This window comes from Macaca mulatta, chromosome 16, assembly GCF_049350105.2.
Source record: "Macaca mulatta isolate MMU2019108-1 chromosome 16, T2T-MMU8v2.0, whole genome shotgun sequence".
Taxonomy (NCBI): Eukaryota; Metazoa; Chordata; class Mammalia; order Primates; family Cercopithecidae; genus Macaca; species Macaca mulatta.
The window spans coordinates 13,631,891-13,652,982 of NC_133421.1; the positions used below are offsets into that span (position 1 = coordinate 13,631,891).

Here is a 21,092-nt window from a genome sequence, read left to right on the forward strand (position 1 = left end):
CTGTGTCCGATTTCTTTTTGCCTTAGAATACTGTTATTGGGAATGGAATTAAAAATATTTTCCAATATGTTGCTATTATTATATAGAAATACAGCTGCTTTGCGTGTGTTAACATTGGATCCTGTGACCTTGCTAGTTTAGTTTTACTATTAGTTTCAGTAGGAATTTTCCGTGTCTGTGAATAAAGGTAATGCTTGTTTTCCCCCTTGCCTTTCTCTACTGGCTGGGTCCTCCAATATAATGCTGAATAGTAATAATGATAGTTAACATATTTGCCTTACGCCTAATATTAATTAAAAAGAAAGTGTTCTATGTTTCACCAGTAAGTATGATGTTAACTCTTGCTTATTTTAGATGCCCTTTATGGAAATGAAGATGTTTTCTTCTCTTAGTATGTTGTTACTCCTGTTGTTATTAGTGGGTTTTAAATTTTGTCAGATGCTGATTCTACATTTATTGAGATGATCACATTATTTTCCTCCATTCTATAAATAATGGTGCGTTGCATTGATTTTCCAAGTATTAAGCTAGTATCGTATTCTTGAGATAAACTCTACTTGGTTATGATACATTACCTCTTTGTATGTTGCTGGATTAGATTTGCTCCTATTTTGTTACTTTTGTGTCTTTGTGTACAAGGGCTATTATCTTGTAATGACTTCGTCAGGTTTTCAAAAATGGTTATGCTGGCCTCATGAAATGAGTTGGGAAGCATACCCTCTCTCACTTTTTTGAAAAAAAATTTTGTGTAAGACTAGTGTTACTTCTCGCATATTTGAAAAGAGTTCACCAGTGAGCCCATCTGGGTGTGGACTTTTCTTTCTGGGCAGGTTTTTAATAACATTCATTAAGTAACATGGTTTAAAGGTTATTCACACTTTGATATTCTTTTTGGTAGGTTTTCATTTTCACAAAATACTTCTATTTCATCTATTTCTGTAAGAACAGTAGTAATGTCCCCTCTTTCATTCTGATTTTAGTAACTGGAATCTTTTTCTGTGGGTCAGTCTAGCCAAAGTTGTGTCAATTTTATTGATCTTTCCAAAGTACTGTTTTGGTTTTCTTGACTTTTCTCTATTGTTTTTCATTCCTGTTTTACTTGTCTTCACTTTACTTTTTCTTACATTCTTCCTCCTGCTTGCTTTGGGTTTCATTTGTTCTTTTGTTCTAATTCTTTAAGCTATAAAGTAGCTTTGATTTGAGATGTCTTCTCTTCTAATGTATTCATTTTACATTATAAATTTTCTTCTGAGCACTACTTCTGCTATATCCCACAAATTTTGATAAGTTGTAGTTTCATTTTCATTTACTTCAATTTTTTAACTATTTCTTGAGACTTTTTTGATTCATATGTCATTTAGAGGTGTGTTGTTAAGTCTCCAAATATTTGAGGACTTCGCAGATATCTTCCTGCTACTGATTTCTAATTTATTTTTTTTGTGATCTGAGAACATGCCTTGCATGCTTTCCATCTTTTAAAACAAGGTATGTTTTATGCTCCAGAATGTGGTCAGGATTAAGGAATGTTCCATACTAGTTTGGGGAAAATGTTAATTTTGATGTTGTTGGATGTAGTATTTTTTCTCTTGGTTGAATATCTGGGATTTTAATGTGTACCTTATCAGGCAAATACATATATGTACAACAAAAAAAGTAAATAGCTTACAGTCAATTGTATGCAGCACAGTACTCATGCTCAAAGCAATATACAGAAGTCTTTAAAGTAGTTGGTGCTCACAGGCAGAGAATGTAATACAGTCAACTGTTATGCTTCTGTGGACATTTCTTTCAATAGCAGTTACTCTCAGACTTGGCGAAGGATCCATTGTCAACTCTGTGCCACCGAGACCTTCTCTCTCTCTTCCCTGTCCCTGACACATCATTTAGATAGTCCCTAATTTCAAGGAAATGTAAAGCTGTTCCTTTCACAGAAATTACTAAAAATGATTTCTACTGGACATATGATAGGATAATATATTACTGTCTTGGTAGTGCTTTAATTTGGCTACAAATGACTAACAGACAAATATCTTTACACATATGTGTAGTGATAAATTTAGCTTTATTGTGAAGTATGGGTGGAATTGTGATAAATTTAGCTCTTGTTTTGCTTTTGTGTCTCAAATATATTGTGGTATGGCCTCATCCACTGAACAAAGTCTTTTTTTTTTTTTTTTTATACTTTAAGTTCCAGGGTACATGTGCACAACGTGCAGGTTTGTTACATATGTATACATGTGCCATGTTGGTGTGCTGAACCCATTAACTTGTCATTTACATTAGGTATATCTCCTAATGCTATCCCTCCGCCCTCCCCGCTCCCCACAATAGGCCCCCATGTGCTATGTTCCCCTTCCTGTGTCCAAGTGATCTCATTGCTGAACAAAGTCTTTTAAAAATCAAAGACAGTCTTTTTTGTTTGTTTGTCACTCATTGCCACAAATGTGACCTTGTAATTCTTTTTTTTTTTACATTTTTTTTATTTTTTAATTTTTTTTTTTTGAGACGGAGTCTCACTCTGTCGTCTAGGCTGGAGTGCAGTGGCGTGATATCAGCTCACTGCAAGCTCCACCTCCTGGGTTCACGCCATTCTCCTTCCTCAGCCTCCCTAGTAGCTGGGACTACAGGCGCCCGCCACCACCCCTGGCTAGTTTTTTGTATTTTTGGTAGAGACGGGGTTTCACCATGTTAGCCAGGATGGTCTCGATCTCCTGACCTCATGATCCGCCTGCCTTGGCCTCCCAAAGTGCTGGGATTACAGGTGCGAGCCACCGCACCTGGCGACCTTGTAATTGTTTATGTTTTCAAGTTTTCTTCCTTTCTCTCCCTCTTCCCTCAGCTTCAGCTTTGTAAATGCCTTTGAGTCTTTGGGGGGAATAGTTAAATGAATTGCTTGGTGTTCTCTTTATGGAAGTAGCCGTTAAGTTTTTTGTTGCTGTTTTTATGATAATGATGACTTCCTATTACTTCCAGTCTGACCCTAGACATGGATTTCTCTAGGAATATACTGGCATTTTGGCTATCTACCCAGCTGTTGCTTCCATTTGCTTATTCCTTGAGAGTGAGGCAATTAATAACTTAACGCTTGTCTTTATGTTCCAGCCTGAAAGAATAGACCCAAGCGCATCACGACAAGGATATGATGTCCGCTCTGATGTCTGGAGTTTGGGGATCACATTGGTATGTTTATGCTGATCCAACCTTGCCACAGTAGTGTAACAATAAGAAATTTAGAAGTGAAAGAAAACTTAATGAGACTTCCCCCCCCTCATTAAGAACTATAATCACAGATACTATGATTTTAAGTTGCTGGAAAAAAAGTATGTATTTATTTACCTTAAAAATCAAATCAGACTTGATTATTTCCCTTGAAGTTATGTGAAGTGTCTAGAGCCCTTTAATGTTTTAGCTGGATCTCTTGGCCACAGATAATAGGAGTCAACTATTATCTGCAACTGCACTAAGAATTGGAAAAGGAGAAGCCAGCTTACCTGCAGTCAATTCTTTGATGAAGGCACATCGGCTTCTCCCTTTTCAGGCAAGGTGTAGTATGTCCAGTAGTACTGTATATAGTGCGTATATTATACATATTTTTGTATGTAGAAAATAGTTTTACTTGGAATTTTCTATTCACTGAATAGAAAAATTACAAGTGAATGAGCTGAAAGTAATTCAGTTTTTGAGGGACAGTATATTAGTCCATTCTCACACTACTGTAAAGAATTACATGAGACTGGGTAATTTATGAAGAAGAGAGATTTAATTGCCTCACAGCTACGCAGGTCATACAGGAGCAGGGGAGAGAGAAAGCGAAGGGAAAGGTGCCAGACGCTTTTAAACAACCAGGTCTCATGAGAACTCTATCATGAGACAGCACTAGGGGGATTGTGCATTAGAAACCACCCTCATGACCCAGTCACCTCCCACCAGGCCGCTCCTTCAACACGTAGGGATTACAATTCGACATGAAATTTGGGTGGGGACACAGAGCCAAACCATACCAGACAAGAACTACCTAGGTGATAATTCTAAATGAAAGTTCTACCTTAGAACAACACTGAGAAAGACTAATAAGAAAACTACTTAATTTGCAACAAGCAAACGCAATTATATAAACTCTTCCTTCTTACCTATGGACTCTATTGAAATTTTAGTTTCATTTAAAATATCTGTATCAGTTCAGGCTGCTCTAACCAAATGCTGACCTTTGGGCTATAATCTTATCAAGAACAGAAATTTCTCACAGTTTCGGAGGCTGGGAAGTCCAAGATCAAGGCACTGACAGATTTGGTGGCTAGTGAGGGCTTGCTTCCTGATTCATAAAAAGCCATCTTCTTGTTGTGGTCTCACATGGTAGAAGGGACAAGAGAGCTGTCTGGGGTCTTTCTAACAAGGGCACTGATTAGATTCATGAGGATTCCACCCTCGTGACCCCATCACTTCCCAAAGATCCACCACCAAATACCATCGCATTAGGGATTAGGCTTCAACATAGGAATTCGTTGGGGGGTGGGGACACACACACATTCAGTCTCTAGCAGTATCTTTGCTCATTTCCTTTTTACCAAATTTTGTTTTGAAGTCTTAGGTTTGTTTTCTTGTGCTTGCTGTTCTACGAGGACTTGCTGGGTTTTTCTGATTTGGGGTAGCTTCTTTAGCTGCTTCTACATTGAAGGTGAATTTTGTATCCCTAGATGAGGCTGTCCTCTAGGTAGGCAGGCCAATCCTATTCTTTCATTTTCTCCAATTTTCAGTTTTTACTACCTAAGACTCTGTAGCCCAGAAATACACAGGTTCAGAGCAATGAGCTTTTTTTGTAGCTTATTAAATAATCTTCACGTGTTCATTGGTGTTAGATGTTTCTAGGATCTTCTCTGTCATCAGAAACACTTACCCTTGTTAGTTATTCTTGATGAATCATATTGCCAGGCCTAGAGAATTCTTTGTATAGAGAGTTGAAGGCTGACAGCTCACTTCTGCAGAGGACTTTGTTTACTTTACTTTGTGACCAAATATAGGAAATACCTTCTGGAATCTTTTCGCATTGTGAAGCCAACCAGCTAAAGAAGAGATTCTTCTTTAGACAGGAGAGAACATGGATCTTGGGCATCTTTTAGGTTTGGCAGCTGGTCCCAAAGACTGCAGCAAGGCCTAGAGCTTCCAGCTGAGGCAACTATTTGCATATACAGGATATTTACAATTCAGAAATACTTATCTATGACTAAACAATTACGTTTTAAAAGCAAGTATGTACTTTCTTACAGAAAGAAAATTTTGTTTTGTGAAAGGTTTTAACAAAATTTTTTAGCAAGTTTAAGTACTTTTAGCTAAACCTTGTTGTTTGAAAGGTATTCTGTACTTACAGTTGGTTCATAATTTATTTTTCATAAGGATAATCTTATAAAAATTATGAAATGTATGAAATTAATTTCTAAGATCCTAAGTCCTTTATTTTATGATATGCAGCCAATTTTTCTTTCTATTATTAAAACACAGGAAGGAATCTAATGAAGTTATTCCTAATTCTGTGAATAACCAGGAAGGTTTACATCTTGAAAAGCATTTATACTTTTAACAAAAAGAAACCTCAGCTGAAGGAATACATTTTTCTGTGTGTGTGCATGAATGCCTGCTTACTTTTGTGCACGCATGTGTGTAATTAGAAACAACAGTGGCTGACAGAGGCATCTTTTAGGAAGGAAACGGAATCAGTGTTCTGAGAGTTCTCTCTCTCTTCCTGTATGCCATCTTCCTCTGTAATATGTTTGGAGCCTCATCCTCATGTGTCAGTCCCCTGTCAGTGCATGTAAAATGGGATTCATTATGCGATGGTGCAGATTTAGATACGTTTCTTGGAAAAAAACAAAATTTGTAGTGTTTTTTTTTTTGTTTTGTTTTGTTTTTGAGGCAGAGTCTCGCTCTGTCACCCAGACTGGAGTGCAGTGGCATGATCTCGGCTCACTGCAGGCTCCGCCTCCCAGGTTCATGCCATTTTCCTGTCTCAGTGTCCAGAGTAGCTGGGACTACAGGCGCCCGCCACCACGCCCGGCTAATTTTTTTTTTTTTTGTATTTTTTAGTAGAGATGGGGTTTCACTGTGTTAGCCAGGATGATCTCGATCTCCTGACCTCGTGATCCACCCGCCTTGGCCTCCCAAAGTGGTGGGATTACAGGCATGAGCCACCGCGCCCAGCCTAATTTGTAGGTTTTCATTGTTTTTCAGAGCAGAAAGGGAGATAGATGAGAATATGATTCACTGGTTATTAGAGAATATTTTTGACCCTTGATGGGATTGGGACATACGTAAGACTCTTCAGATCTCTTCTGGTGTGGCTTAGAAGTACTGTCCAGAGCCCTTTACTGGGGCTTCAGGGTGCAGGGTTTGACCCTGACTTGATTTCTTCACTACTTGTAAAATTTGGTTATGGTTGAAATTGCAGTAGTTACAGAACAGCTGTAGAGCAGGATTTGCACATTGTTTCCTCCAAGCTCAGATTGGGCTTTTGTTTGTTGGATGTTCTTTTGCCTTAAAAAAGAATCTAACCACTATTCTGGACCAAGACCTTCCTCTAAGATGGCTAAAAGTTGTGTATATTCTATACTAAAATAGTTCTAAAACCAGTCTTCCAGACTTTCTCACAAAGAAGTCAGACCCAGAGGCCGCCCTGGAGCATGCATTGTAGGGACATTGTCTAGGCTTAAGTTTTGTGTTCCTGTGTATTCCAAGTCCTTGAATTTGGTTAATTCAGAATTCTCTATATGATCTTGATTTCTAAATATAACTTCTACTTAGCCTTTATGATTCTAAAGATTCCTCCCCAGACTAACCTGTGTTTAATTCAAGGTTTTACAAGAGTATTGCTTGTAGTTTAGATTTTTTCGTGGCCATTCCAATGGAGAGTAGTAAATAATGCCTGGTGTATTTTGCTCTTTCCTCTTTGTTCTCTTTAGTATGAGTTGGCCACAGGCCGATTTCCTTATCCAAAGTGGAATAGTGTATTTGATCAACTAACACAAGTCGTGAAAGGAGATCCTCCGCAGCTGAGTAATTCTGAGGAAAGGGAATTCTCCCCAAGTTTCATCAACTTTGTCAACTTGTGGTGAGTACCTGGTTTATGAATGGTCGAACATGCATGGTGAGAATAGTGAGATTTACTTGGTCTTAGCAGCACATGGAGGAAGGGGACCCTTGGTCACATCACCGTGCTTTTTAAGCTGGGACTCTGGATCACTGTGGCTGTATGGAAGGTTACAGCTAGCTGGGAGAGGCATCACCTTCTTATTCTGCTACTCAGGTATTGGTGAAAAACAGCCATGAGTGGTGGAGAAGCTGCTGTCTCCAGACTTCCAGTACCCTGGTACAAGAAATACCAGGTTAAACTTCTAGGTGAGACTGATCATCTTACTCTAATGTGGTTCTCACAATGCAGTTGCACCAAAATCACCTGGAAGCATTTACTGAATCAAGACCTTGCCAGATCAGACTTTCAGGGTTGGATCTGTGTTCTGACATAACATAGAAAACAGTTGGGTTTATGTAGTACAGTCACATCCACATGCAAAGTGTAGTTGGTAGAACTATATATCTTTGCTCTCTGAAACCTTACTCCAAGGAAGGTGTGAACCCCACACCTGTTGTTGTTTGTCCACCTTTCTAATAGTTTGTTGTGTGTTTGTGTATATGCAGCACCTAAGAATAAACATATGCATATATGGAAGAAATACAATCATGCTTTATACTGTTTCAGTCTCTATTTTAAATAAAATATTTCTGTGTTATCATTTGAATATTTTGACATTTATTTTGTTTATCCAACATGATTTAAATGTAAGACATGGTATGAACAAAAAGCCTCAGAGCATTTTGTGTATCTTCTGTTTATTCCTGAAAATACCTTTTTGTTTCTCATAATTTTTTCCTGCCAAGAATGCTATTTCTCTCTACTCATTTTAGGTCTTATAGACTTATATTAGGGAACATTGCCCTCCTCTGTATGAAAAATTTAAAAATATTTGTTTGACTATAGCTTTTAAGTCTCTTTCATCTTCTGTAACCAAATTCTACTTTTGTGTTGATTTTTCAGAGGGGAGAGGAATACTTCAAGATTTTCTAGGTAGAAGAAGGACATAAAGATGACTCAAATTGGCTGCTTCCTCCTTTTAAAACACAATCCTTTATTTATTTGCACACAATATGGATAGTTTATAATTGCATAAATGTGATCATTTTATGTATTTCATTTTTATGAAATATTTGCTTAAAAGGATCTGTATAAGTCTTAGAGTATAATATCTAAAATGATCACCTGTGAGCCTTCCATCATGGTTGCTTTCTTTTTAATTCCTTGATATCTTTATTGGTTTTGTTCTGTATGTATTGGTACTTGTACATGTTTATTTCTGTTTCCCTTGATGCCATAGTAGAGTGACAGTTTTAGACATTAGAGTCTCATTGTTTTCCCTGAGTAGGTTCATAGTTCCATGTCATTGCAAATCGTTAACGTCTACATTGAAGGATACTTATGTTTATAATATGCTCATATTAGCTCTCCGTATTTGTCCATTCTTTCTGCCACTCTTTGTCTTGGACATTGCCTGTAATCTCTGACCTGGATCATTCAGATTTCTCATAATCCAATATTGCCTTATTCCAAATTATTCCCCTTTTTATTAGAGTTGAATTTTTTATGATGTATATCTGATCATGTTACTTCTCTGTCTAAAGTATGCATTCTTAACAGGGTGATATTGACCCTAAGGAGGCAAAAACTGATTTTGGAGAAATGAAAATCTTGGATTGTATAATGGTTTTTAGTCCTCCAAAGGGCCATAGAAGATAAACAGATATGCACTATATCTGTCGTATTTAAATTTCATGATGGGGAGGATAAGTAATGAAAAAAAAATTGAGAAATATTATTCTAGAAACTTCATCTTATCCTTAAAATTAATTAATTTAGGCTTTCAGAACCCATAATGATCTGGACTTAGTTTATTGCTCTGGCCACATTTCTTTTTTTTTTTCTGAGATGGAGTCTCACTCAGTTACCCAGGTTGGAGTGTAATGACGTGGTCTCCGCTTACTGCAGCCTCCACCTCCTGGGTTCAAACGATTCTCCTGCCTCAGTCTCCTGAGTACTGCTGGGATTACAGGCACCTGCCACCGCACCCGGCTAATTTTTTGTATTATTATTACTATTTTTTTTAGTAGAGACGGTTTTCACCGTGTTGGCCAGGCTGGTCTCGAACTTCTGACCTCGTGATCCGCCCACCTTGACCTCCCAGAGCGCTGGCATTACAGACATGAGCCACTGCACCTGGCTCGCTGTGGCCAGATTTCTTATGACTTCCCTCTCCTTGAATGGTTTTTGCCAAACTGAATTTCTTCAGTTATGTAAATTAAAAGCACATAGAGGATAATATGGGAGAATATTTTCATTACGTTTGGGTAAAGGTTTCTGAAACAGAACGTAGAGAAAGATTGATAAAATTGGATTTCATTAAAATTAGGAACTTCCATTGATTCAAAAGACAGCGCTGAATGACATGCCAAGCCACACATTAGGAGTTATTTTTCATACCTATATTCAACAAAGGACTTACACAGAATATGTAAAGAATACTTAAAAATGTAGAACACTTATGAAAAATAACAACCAAAAATAACAAAATACTTGAAAGGTACTTAAAATATTCAAGAGGCCAGTAAACATATTCAGTGTGCTGCCTTCATTCTGCATTATTAGTAATCAGGGGAAATGCAGGTCAAAACTACAATGAAATACCACTATAATCACCAGAATGACCACAGTTTAAAATACTGACAGTAGCAAGTATTGATGAGGATCTGAAGCAACTGAAAGTCTCATACATAACTTGCAGGAGTATAAATTAGTACAGTTCCCGTGAAAAACAAGCAGTAATCCAGTATAGCTGATCTAATATGGTTGATGTATACACCATGGTTCAGCAATTCAGGTTCTAACTATATACCCAACAAAAGTGTGGACATAAATACACTAAAAGACATATATAAGAATGTCCAGAAAAGCAGATTTATAACCTACTATTGGAAACTCTTTGTACAGTAGAACAGATAATAAGTTGTAGCATTATGTATACAGCGGTATATGGCATCGAGAAGATAGAACCATTGCTTCACTCAGCAACTTCAGTAAATCTCACGACTGATGTTGAGTGAAAGAAGTAAGACAGAAAGCAGCATGTATGGTTCTATTTCTATATGAAAGTTAAAAGCAAACAATATAAGGTGTTGGAAGTCAGAATATTGTTACTTTTATTTTAGTTCTGCACTTAGGAGTTGTGTTTTCTGTGTGTCTGCTTCAATTAAAAGTTTTCCTAAGATAAAAAAAAAGGATAAGACTTATGGTTCAAAAGGAAGACCTTGCCGGCTGAGGTGTCTGAGCCCCCGGCATTAGGAAATGGTTGACTCATGGGTTGATAAAAAGAATTTACAGACAACAGTATAGGTTTGAAAAAGGAAAGTTTATTAGAAAGAAAGCATGCTGCAGAAGAGTGCAGCGGGGCACTGAGCATGCCACAGTGGATTTTTCCTTAGGGGTATTTATGGACCTTAAAGCTTGAGGGTAATTTAGACCATATTATCCATGTAGGTCACAATAAATGATTACATTTGTAGTAATTTTTTCCTTAAAGTCAGCAAGTGTTGCACAGTGAATTTCAACATGGCATTCTGAAGATGTATAGAAATTCTAGTTACTTATAAAGTTTTTTTGGGGAAAAAAATCTGAAACCAATGCCTGCTTTAGATAATAGGGAAGTCTAATTACTTTTTGGTTTTTTTTGTTTTTGTTTTTCATATGGAATCTCGCTCTGTCGCCTAGGTGGGAGTACAGTGGCGCGATCTCAGCTCACTGCAACCTCCACCTCACAGGTTCAAGCTATTCTCCTGCCTCAGCCTCCCAAGTAGCTGGGACTACAGGCACATGCCACCATGCCTGGCTAATTTTTGTATGTTTAATAGAGATGGGGTTTCACCACATTGGCCCGGCTGGTCTTGAACTGCTGACCTCAAGTAATCCACCTGCCTCGGCCTCCCAAAGTCCTGGGATTACAGGCATGAGCCATTGCGCCAGGCTGGGAAGTCTAATTCTAATTTTCCCCAGATGAGGAATTCTGCCTCCAGATTGCCTGTTTGATAGTCATTGGGTGGTTTTTGCTCCCTTCTAAATTCCTCAGATAAGGAGTTTTTGTCTCTGGGGCCTGTTCAGTGGTCAACAAGTGATTTTGCTCTCCTCAGATCTCAGCCCACATTTTAAACTGTGACCCAGATTGGAGTGCAGTGGCATGATCGCAGCTTACTGCAACCTCAACTTCCCAGGCTCAGGCGATCCTCCAGTCTCAGCCCCCCAAGTAGCTGGGACTACAGCAGTGTGCCACTATACCTGGCTAATTTCTTTTTTTTTTTTTTTTTTTTGTGAGACAGAGTCTTGCTCTTGTTGCCCAGGCTGGAGTGCAATGGCACAATCTCGGCTCACCGCAACCTCCACCTCCCGGTTTCAAGCGATTCTCCTGCCTTAGCCTCCAAGTAGCTGAATTACAGGCATGCATCACCACACCTGGCTAATTTTGTATTTTTACTAGAGTTGGGGTTTCTCCATGTTGGTCAGGTTGGTCAGCTCCCGACCTCAGGTGATCCGCCCGCCTCAGCCTCCCAAAGTGCTGGGATTATAGGTGTGAGCCACTGCACCTGGCCCACCTGGCTAATTTCTTAAAACAAATTTTGTAGATACTGTATTTCACTGTATTACCGGGTTAGTCTTAAACTCCTAGGCTTACGCGATCCTCCTGCCTTGGCCTCCTGGAGTATTGGGATTACAGGCATGAGTCACTGTACCTGGCCTGGATAAGCATTTTAAAGTGCCATTTATTTATTTAGGACAGAGTCTGGCTCCATTGCCCAGGCTGGAGTGTAGTGGCGTGATCTTGGCTCACTGCAGCCTTCACCTCCTGGGTTCAAGAGATTGTCCTGCCTCAGCCTCCTGAGTAACTGGGACTACAGGCACGTACCACCACGCCCAGCTAATTTTTGTATTTTTAGTACAGACAGGGTTTCGCCATGTTGGCCAGGCTAGTCTTGAACTCCTGACCTCAGGTGATCCGCCTGCCTCAGCCTCCCAAAGTTCTGGCATTACAGGGATGAACCACCGTGCCCCACCTAAAGTCCCTTATAAAATGTAAAAGAGTTAGTGCAAAACTGAGGAATCCATGGAGCTCTGAAATTGACTGAAATTCAGGGAGGGAAATTATGAGAGAGAAGGAAGAGTCAAAGTAAATTATGATAACCCAAGCAAATGTAGATTTGCTGTCTAAATTCATATTGTATATGGTAAAAATACTTAGAGAATTTAATTTTAAGAAAAATTACTTTTCAAAGTCCCTGGTTGGAAAGTTACACTCCTCTTGCCCCCAGTTGATGGGCAGAAGCAAAAGCAAATCATTCAGCCTAGGACTAAATGATTCCGAAAAATAAAGTTAAGTGGAATATGTAGTCCACAAAAAAATTTCAACACTCACAAAATAAATGAGAATCAGAAACAATGGATAGTAGGAATAGATCTGCAGAGACTTCAAATATTGGAATGAAAGGAAACAAAAAATATATAAGTGTAAAGAAAAACAAAGAGACAGCTGAGAAATATAAGCAGGGAACACATTTATAAAGAACCAAATAGAACTTCTAGAAATAAAAAGCATAAATTAAAACAATAGCTGGATTCAACAGATTAGATATCGTTGAAGAGAGATTAATGAGCTAGAAGACAGAGCTGAAGCTCTCCCAGTAGAACTTTTTGAGGTGATGGAAATGGCCTATATTCTGCTCTGTCTAGTGTGGTAGCTGCTAGCATTTGAAATGTGGCTAATGTAACTAAGGAAATACGTATTTTATTAGAATTAATTTTGCTAATGGCTACCTTATTAGTCTAAGGGGAGCTAATATAATTATTGATAACAGATGATTAATGTCAGCTGTAATTTAGAAACAGAAGACAGTCAATGTTAATAGTTTAAGATTTCCACCCAAATAGCATCATAGGTTTATACACTGACATAATTTTCTGCTCCAGTAGATGAAATAGAAAAACACAAAACCAGAAAGGTATGGCAGCTTTACAAAGAAGGCAAATATCTGTGTGGGTGAAAAATGCACCAAAAATACTTACAAAATGCTGTGTAGATCTGAAGCCATGGGCTTGCTGTATTCCAGGTCATTTTTCATTCTGGAAAATGAAAAAAATGATTTCAGTTACTTCCTGGGCCACAGCTTTAAGCAAGCTATGGTACTACACAACAAGGCTTTAGATACCGATTTTGCAACCAGAGGACTGGAACTGTAATTATCCTAATACCAACATAGGAGTGGAACTTGAAAGGTCCATTATAGGACCCTGTTCAATACTGGTGGCCCTGTGAAATAGAGGCAACTGTAAAACTGCTCTATATGTGTATCCCTAGCTCCCAGTTCAGTTCATAGTGATCAGTAGGGCACTCAGACATTTGTTGAACAAATGTATGGATATGCGTGGAGGGTAAGCATGTTACTTCAAAATGAGTCTGCAAATCAAAATTCCTAAATACTGAAGGGTAACGCTAAGAAAGCATTTAACAAAATGGAACAGAAACTTACTTTAAGTTGAAATAGATATCTGAAATTGTCTGAAATATGCTGTAAAAGAAAATCAGTATATTTAGGTTGCTCAAGGAAATAAGGGTATAAATTCAATTAAAACTGAGGAAGAAACAAATGAAGCAGTTGGAAATAGAAGTCTTGGAAATGGAAAAATCATAGCTGTTGATATGAAAGACACAACAGACTTGATGTACTCTAGACTGGAAATAATCGAAGGCAAAATTAGAGAAATAGAAAATGGAGCTGAGAAGTTCCCCCAGCATGACACAGATTATATGAAAAGCAGTAAAGAATCGGAATAGAATACCAAGTAAGAGGTTCTAAGATGCATGTAATGGAAATAGAGAAGGCAACTCTGAAAGTGGAGAAGCAATATTTACAGAGATCATAGGGGAAAGAAAACATTTGAAAACTGATTTAGTATAGGGTTTCAGATTGAAAATGAAGTCTGTTTATCATGTAGGATAAACAAAGGTAAAAGCTTAAAGGTAAATTTAAATATAAATTTAAAAGGTAAATTTTAATTGATATTGTGCAATTTTGCTTCAATGCATAAATGATGAAAAAGGTTTAAACAAAGGTATAAGGTACATAAACTTATACCTTTGTTTCTCATCATTTAGGCATTGAAGCAAAATTATCAAACAATATCAGGAAGAGAAAACAGATTATCTGTTAAGGATTGATAGAACTGACAGCAGATTTGTTCCCAGCCACAATAGTTGCAGGAAAAAGTGGAGTCACAGCACCAGAGTGCTGAGGGAAAATAATTGTCAACCTGGTCCTAAAGTTTTATACTCAGGCACTCAAATATTCACAATAAGGAAGAAATACAGACATTTTTAGGAATGGGAAGACTGTGAGCTTACAATTCATAGACTGTTTTGATCCTTGAATGGTGTGGAGGTTAGGGATGCTGACCGCCTGTTCAGTCAAAAATCTGCATATAACTTTTGATTACCCCAAAACTTGACTACTAACAAATAGCCTACTGTCAACCAGAAGCCTTGCTGATAACATAGTCAATTAACATAACGTTTTGTATATGTATTATATACTGCATTGTTACAATGAAGTAAGCTAGAGAAAAGAAAATATTATTAAGAAAATCATAAGGAAGAGAAAATACATTATTCAGTAAGTGAAAGTGGATCGTCATAAAGATCTTCATCTTTGTCTTCACATTGAATAGACTGAGGAGGAGGAGGAGTTGGTCTTGCTATCTCGGGTGGCAGAGGCAGAAGAAAAATCCACATATAAGTGGATTTGTACAGTTCAAATCTGTGTTGCTCAAGGGCCAGCTGTACTTGGCCAAGAAGAAGAGTTAACCCAGAAGAAGAATGTCACGAGTTGGATACCTGGAAAGCAGGCTTTTGAGACAGAGATAAGAGTGTAGGACGTTGACTAGGTAGTGATCTTGGGATCAACACTAGCAATGAGAAGGAAACAAGATTGAGCAGAAGAAGCTGAGTTGCAGCGCCGTGTCAGTGAAAGCCTCAGGCAACTCTGGGAATCTGTGAAGCTGGGAGGGCCTTTAGTATTGATCCACCTTGGAATGAGGACCTTGGATTTTTATACACTTTTGTGGCTCAGTCATTAGAGATGGACTGTCCCAGGTGGGCTAAGGTGGCTCTCTTTAGCTGTGGTAATTCTGAAGAGGCCGATAGTAAAGGGTTGTCAGCTGGTAGCATGCCCCACAGTGGAAGAATAAGTCCTTCCTCCTCAAAGAGGGAATCTACATAGTACATTGCAGTATCCATTACAGAAAGTGGGATATGGAAAACAGCAATGAGTTTAGAAAGAGGTGAACTATGTTACCCATATTCATGTTTGATAGTAAAATACTGAGGTTGGAAGGGAATGGTGATTAAGATACGGGCCAAGATAGATGAAGTAAATATAAACAAAATGAAAATACTTTTGGCAGCTTTAATTAGGCAAGGTAGAATTTAAGGAGACAAGGAGAAAATGTCAACAGGGCAGAGATTTGTATATACTGATGTAGTCTTTAGTGAAGTTATATTGTTTTAGACTTTTGGACCAAAGAACATATTGAGATACAGAGTATAAACTTTTTAAAACTTAAGGATAAATTGATAAAAATGTATATGTAATTTATCTCCCAGAATTACTTGATTGCTGGTTTCTCTTGGGTAGTCTCTGCATAAATACCTGTCTACTTTTTTATTTACATTTAGAAAAGCATATATGTACACAAATAATTTTATACTTGTACATTTATATATTTAACTAGTGTTGTGTAGCTATGCCATAATTTAGTCAATTTTCAAGAATTAGTATTTTTCTAATTTTTAACTAATCATCCTACACTGACTATCCTAGAGATAAATCTTCAGATTATAGACTGTCACAATTTTTTGTATGTGCTTTACTGTGTTTAGCAGGCTGTCTGCATTGTTACTTTGGATCTGAAGGAAAGAACTATTTCATTCTTTGTAATATTTCATCTGTGAAAAGAAAAATACTTAGGCAAATGAATCTACATTTTAATAATGTTATTTTTCTGTTATTTTAGCCTTACGAAGGATGAATCCAAAAGGCCAAAGTATAAAGAGCTTCTGGTGAGTGTGGGACTGTGGGGATTGTAGGTACATCCTCACACCGGAACTCTCTTAACGTGCTGGTTCACTAAGCAAGCAGTGGGCCTCTCTGTCATAAACAAACATCTCAACTTTATTGAGTTTTTTTTGTTAATGTTTTTAAACAAATATTTGGAAAGAGAAAATTTGTAGTTATAATTTTTCTACTAATACTAGCTAAATTCTCATGGAAAATTTTGGTCTTAACATGTTATAAAAATTACCCCCAGAGAATTCTGACTTTCACTTTAAGAAGCCATTTTCCATTGCATAGTCTATGTGATGCAGCCATAAGAAAAAAATTAGTGAAAAGTTTGTGTTTATTCTGCCCTTATAAAAACTCACACAAATTTACATCATATGGCCTATTCCCATTTCTTTGAAAGTTCTCATTCATCCCATGGAACTTGGGTGTTTTAAGCAGTCTGCTGGGTGTGGCATTGGTAGGGCAGTGGAGAAAGTATTGTGATCTAATAATGTGGGAATATTTTAAGAGAAGATCCATTTGTTTGTCACATTTAACTACTAGCTCTCCAAGGATGTTGTGACAAACTTACGATATTGCAGTCCATCAATGACTGTAAAAACATCCCGTCAGCATACTTAGGCTATAAAAGAAAACTGTTGATAGAGATGGAGTTTAAAAGGTGAAGCAGATGCTGGGGCCCTGGCTCTGGAGAGTACAGGGAAGAAGCTCCTGGGGCAAATTTTTCTTAGGCCTCTTTTGGTCAAAAGGATTACAACCTTTTTGTTAAAAGGTCAAAAGAAGAGGTCAAAAGGATTGCGACCTTTTTGTAAAAAGGTCCTCCTGTTGTATATGGGGGAAATGGAGGTTGAGATTTATACTGGTGTCCCAAGAGGAATAGCGACTGGTATTTACGTCATTCTTCTTAGCTCTTAGATGGTGTGGTGGAGACTCCAGCTATGTTTTGTGCTGAGTAACAACGTAGCTGTCTCCCTCAACAAACACTCCGTGGTACACAGATAGGTTTCCAGACCTCGTTGCCAAGGTGGCACCTTCAAATCATTACCTATCCTCTCCAGGCCTGCCCACGCCCATTAGCATATCTGCATGGAATAAAGGCTGTACTCACCTCTCTGAACTTGTGGTGTTGCAGTATTTCACAGCTGTGTGTGGTTGGGAGCCTGGAGTTCTGTGTTCTATAGAAATTGGAAAATGTTCAGTTTGGGCTGTCATACAAACTTTTGACTTTTTTGTTTACAATTTTCTTACAGAAACATCCCTTTATTTTGATGTATGAAGAACGTGCCGTTGAGGTCGCATGCTATGTTTGTAAAATCCTGGATCAAATGCCAGCTACTCCCAGCTCTCCCATGTATGTCGATTGATATCGCTGCTACATCAGACTCTAGAAAAAAGGGCTGAGAGGAAGCAAGACGTAAAGAATTTTCATCCCGTATCACAGTGTTTTTATTGCTCGCCCAGACACCATGTGCAATAAGATTGGTGTTCGTTTCCATCATGTCTGTATACTCCTGTCACCTAGAACGTGCATCCTTGTAATACCTGACTGATCACACGGTGTGAGTGCTGGTCAGAGAGACCTCATCCTGCTCTTTTGTGATGAACATATTCATGAAATGTGGAAGTCAGTACGATCAAGTCGTTGACTGTGATTAGATCACATCTTAAATTCATTTCTAGACTCAAAACCTGGAGATGCAGCTACTGGAATGGTGTTTTGTCAGACGTCCAAATCCTGGAAGGACACGGTGATGGATGTACTATGTCTGAACTTAGAAACTCGGGCTTGAGTGAGAAGAGCTTGCGCAGCCAACGAGACACATTGCCTTCTGGAGCTGGGAGACAAAGGAGGAATTTACTTTCTTCACCAAGTGCAATAGATTTACTGATGTGATATTCTGTTGCTTTACAGTTACAGTTGATGTTTGGGGATCGATGTGCTCAGCCAAATTTCCTGTTTGAAATATCATGTTAAATTAGAATGAATTTATCTTTACCAAAAACCATGTTGCGTTCAAAGAGGTGAACATTAAAATATTGAGACAGGACAGAATGTGTTTTCTCCTTTACCAGTCCTACTTTTCATCGGGAAGACTCAGGAGTCTGCCACTTGTCAAAGAAGGTGCTGATCCTAAGAATTTTTCATTCTCAGAATTCGGTGTGCTGCCAACTTGATGTTCCACCTGCCACAAACCACCAGGACTGAAAGAAGAAAACAGTACAGAAGGCAAAGTTTACAGATGTTTTTAATTGTAGTATTTTATCTGGAACAACTTGTAGCAGCTATATATTTCCCCTTGGTCCCAAGCCTGATACTTTAGCCATCATAACTCACTCACAGGGAGAAGTAGCTAGTAGCAATGTGCCTTGATTGATTAGATAAAGATTTCTAGTAGGCAGCAAAAGACCAAATCTCAGTTGTTTGCTTCTTGCCATCACTGGTCCAGGTCTTCAGTTTCTGAATCTCTTTCCCTTCCCCTGTGGTCTATTGTCGCTATGTGACTTTCGCTTAATCCAATATTTTGCCTTTTTTCTATATCAAAAAACCTTTACAGTTAGCAGGGATGTTCCTTACCGAGGATTTTTAGCCGCAAATCTCTCATATGCGCTGGTGTTTAAAAGGCTAAGAATAGTGGGGCCCAGCCGATGTGGTAGGTGATAAAGAGGCATCTTTTCTAGAGACACATTGGACCAGATGAGGATCTGAAATGGCAGCCTTTACCTTCATCACCTGCTAGAACCTCTCCTAGTCCGCCACCATTTCTTGGCATTGGAATTCTACTGGAAAAAAATACAAAAAGCAAAACAAAATCCTCAGCACTGTTACAAGAGGCCATTTAAGTATCTTGTGCTTCTTCACTTACCCATTAGCCAGGTTCTCATTAGGTTTTGCTTGGGCGTCCCTGGCACTGAACCTTAGGCTTTGTATGACAGTGAAGCAGCACGGTGAGTGGTTCAGGCACACTGGAATATAAAACAGCCATGGCCTGAGATGCAGGTTGATGCCGTCATAGAACCAAATCGTGGCAGGTATTGCCGTGTCTCCTCTCAGAGTGACGGTCATAAATACTATCAAACAATAAAGGGAGAATGGTGCTGTTTAAAGTCACATCCCTGTAAATTGCAGAATTCGAAAGTGATTATCTCTTTGATCTACTTGCCTCATTTCCCTATCTTCTCCCCCACGGTATCCTAAACTTTAGACTTCCCACTGTTCTGAAAAGAGACGTTGCTTGATGTCTCCCTTCGACCACAGCAAGCCATCATCCTCCATGGCTCCCGGGAACTCAAAAGGAATCTGTTTCTCTGCTGTCAGCTTCCGGTCTGGCTCAGCATAGGGTCACTTTGCCGTTGTGCAAATGGAGATAAAAGCAATTCTGACTGTCCAGGAGCTAATCTGACCGTTCTCTTGTGTGGATGTCCACATAAAAAGGCAATTTTAGTGTATTAATCATAGATTATTATGAACTATAAACTTAAGGGCAAGGAGTTTATTACAATGTATCTTTATTAAAACAAAAGGGTGTATAGTGTTCACAAACTGTGAAAATAGTGTAAGAACTGTACATTGTGAGCTCTGGTTATTTTTCTCTTGTACCATAGAAAAATGTATAAAAATTATCAAAAAGCTAATGTGCAGGGATATTGCCTTATTTGTCTGTAAAAAATGGAGCTCAGTAACATAACTGCTTCTTGGAGCTTTGGAATATTTTATCCTGTATTCTTGTTTGAATTCCTCCTCTATTTAAGATATATACATGGAATCGAAGTGTTTATGTAATAGTTCTATCCTTTTGCCTGCAGGTCAGTTGTAATAAATCTAGGATGTGATGATGACTTTGTAATTTGATTTTCTGAAATCAGACCCTGAGAGGGGAAAATCAAGTAAATTACATTAAATTATCTGTGCAATTCACACCGGGGAAAATGACCTCCTTTTGGAAGTGTTTTATGGCTGCTTTCTTTTTCTTTTTCCTTCCCATGGCTACCCTTTTTGCTTATCCTTCTTGAAACCACAGATGTATCTGTTAAGCACAGCTTTGCTTGAACAGGCATCACAGTCTCTTGAGTTTCTTTGTTGTCCTGACCTGCCCCAGCTTTCTTAATGCTAAAGGAAGTGGGTACAGTTCTTCAACCTGTGTCATGGTGGAGAGGTACAACTTGGAAGGCTATCTGGGCCCTGCGTATGGTTTCCAGTCATGCCCTTGGCTCTTGGTGCTACAGCTGCCAGGTGAGCATTAGATGTCAGGTTACTTACTGGGTTGGAATCACTCACTGTTACCTTAGAAGGGTAGGGAAGATTGTGGGTAAAAGACCTCTGGGAGGTCAAACCTGGGATGTTTATGGATGAGAGGACAATGGAAGTGAACAAAAAACCATGGGAGCCTGGAAACTGTTGGAGAAAAGCACTTTGCAGCTCCAGCACTGTATGTATCTGCTGTACTCTACCTCCTACCAGTGACTGATCGGATAACAGATTGATTGATAATACGGTGATTCAGCACCTTGCCCATGTGCCTGCTCCGAACGGAATCTGAGATACTATTACAGAGCCAGATGTGGTATCAAACATTCCCCTGAGAGGGGTGTGAAAGCAGGAATTCTGGCCCCTCCAGCTAAGCCTCAGCTGCTAAGGGAAAGGGTACTCACTGGGTTTCAACACTGGCATGAGAGAGAGACTACACACTCCCGTGTTTCATAGGACACTGCCTTGTATTTGTTCATCTCATTTGATTCCAAATGCAGCCCACTAAAATCAAATGGCTGTATCCCCTTTTAGATGTAAGAAAACCAAGGTCCGGAGAAGTGAAGTTCTGGCCCAAATAGCAGTAGGG

General features: G+C 38.7%; 1 protein-coding gene across 2 annotated transcripts in view; it reads left to right on the forward strand.

The window, feature by feature from the left end:
- Window positions 1-20,185, forward strand: part of MAP2K4 (mitogen-activated protein kinase kinase 4) — a 120,822-nt gene extending 100,637 nt beyond the window's left edge. For both annotated transcript variants that reach the window (XM_001114292.5, XM_001114330.5), the window contains 4 exons: window positions 3,103-3,180; window positions 6,951-7,099; window positions 16,208-16,253; window positions 17,508-20,185. In XM_001114292.5, coding sequence (XP_001114292.1) covers window positions 3,103-3,180; window positions 6,951-7,099; window positions 16,208-16,253; window positions 17,508-17,621 — 387 coding nt within the window. In that variant the 3' untranslated portion in view covers window positions 17,622-20,185. The remainder of the gene's footprint in view (window positions 1-3,102; window positions 3,181-6,950; window positions 7,100-16,207; window positions 16,254-17,507) is intronic.
- Window positions 20,186-21,092: the final 907 nt, after the last annotated feature.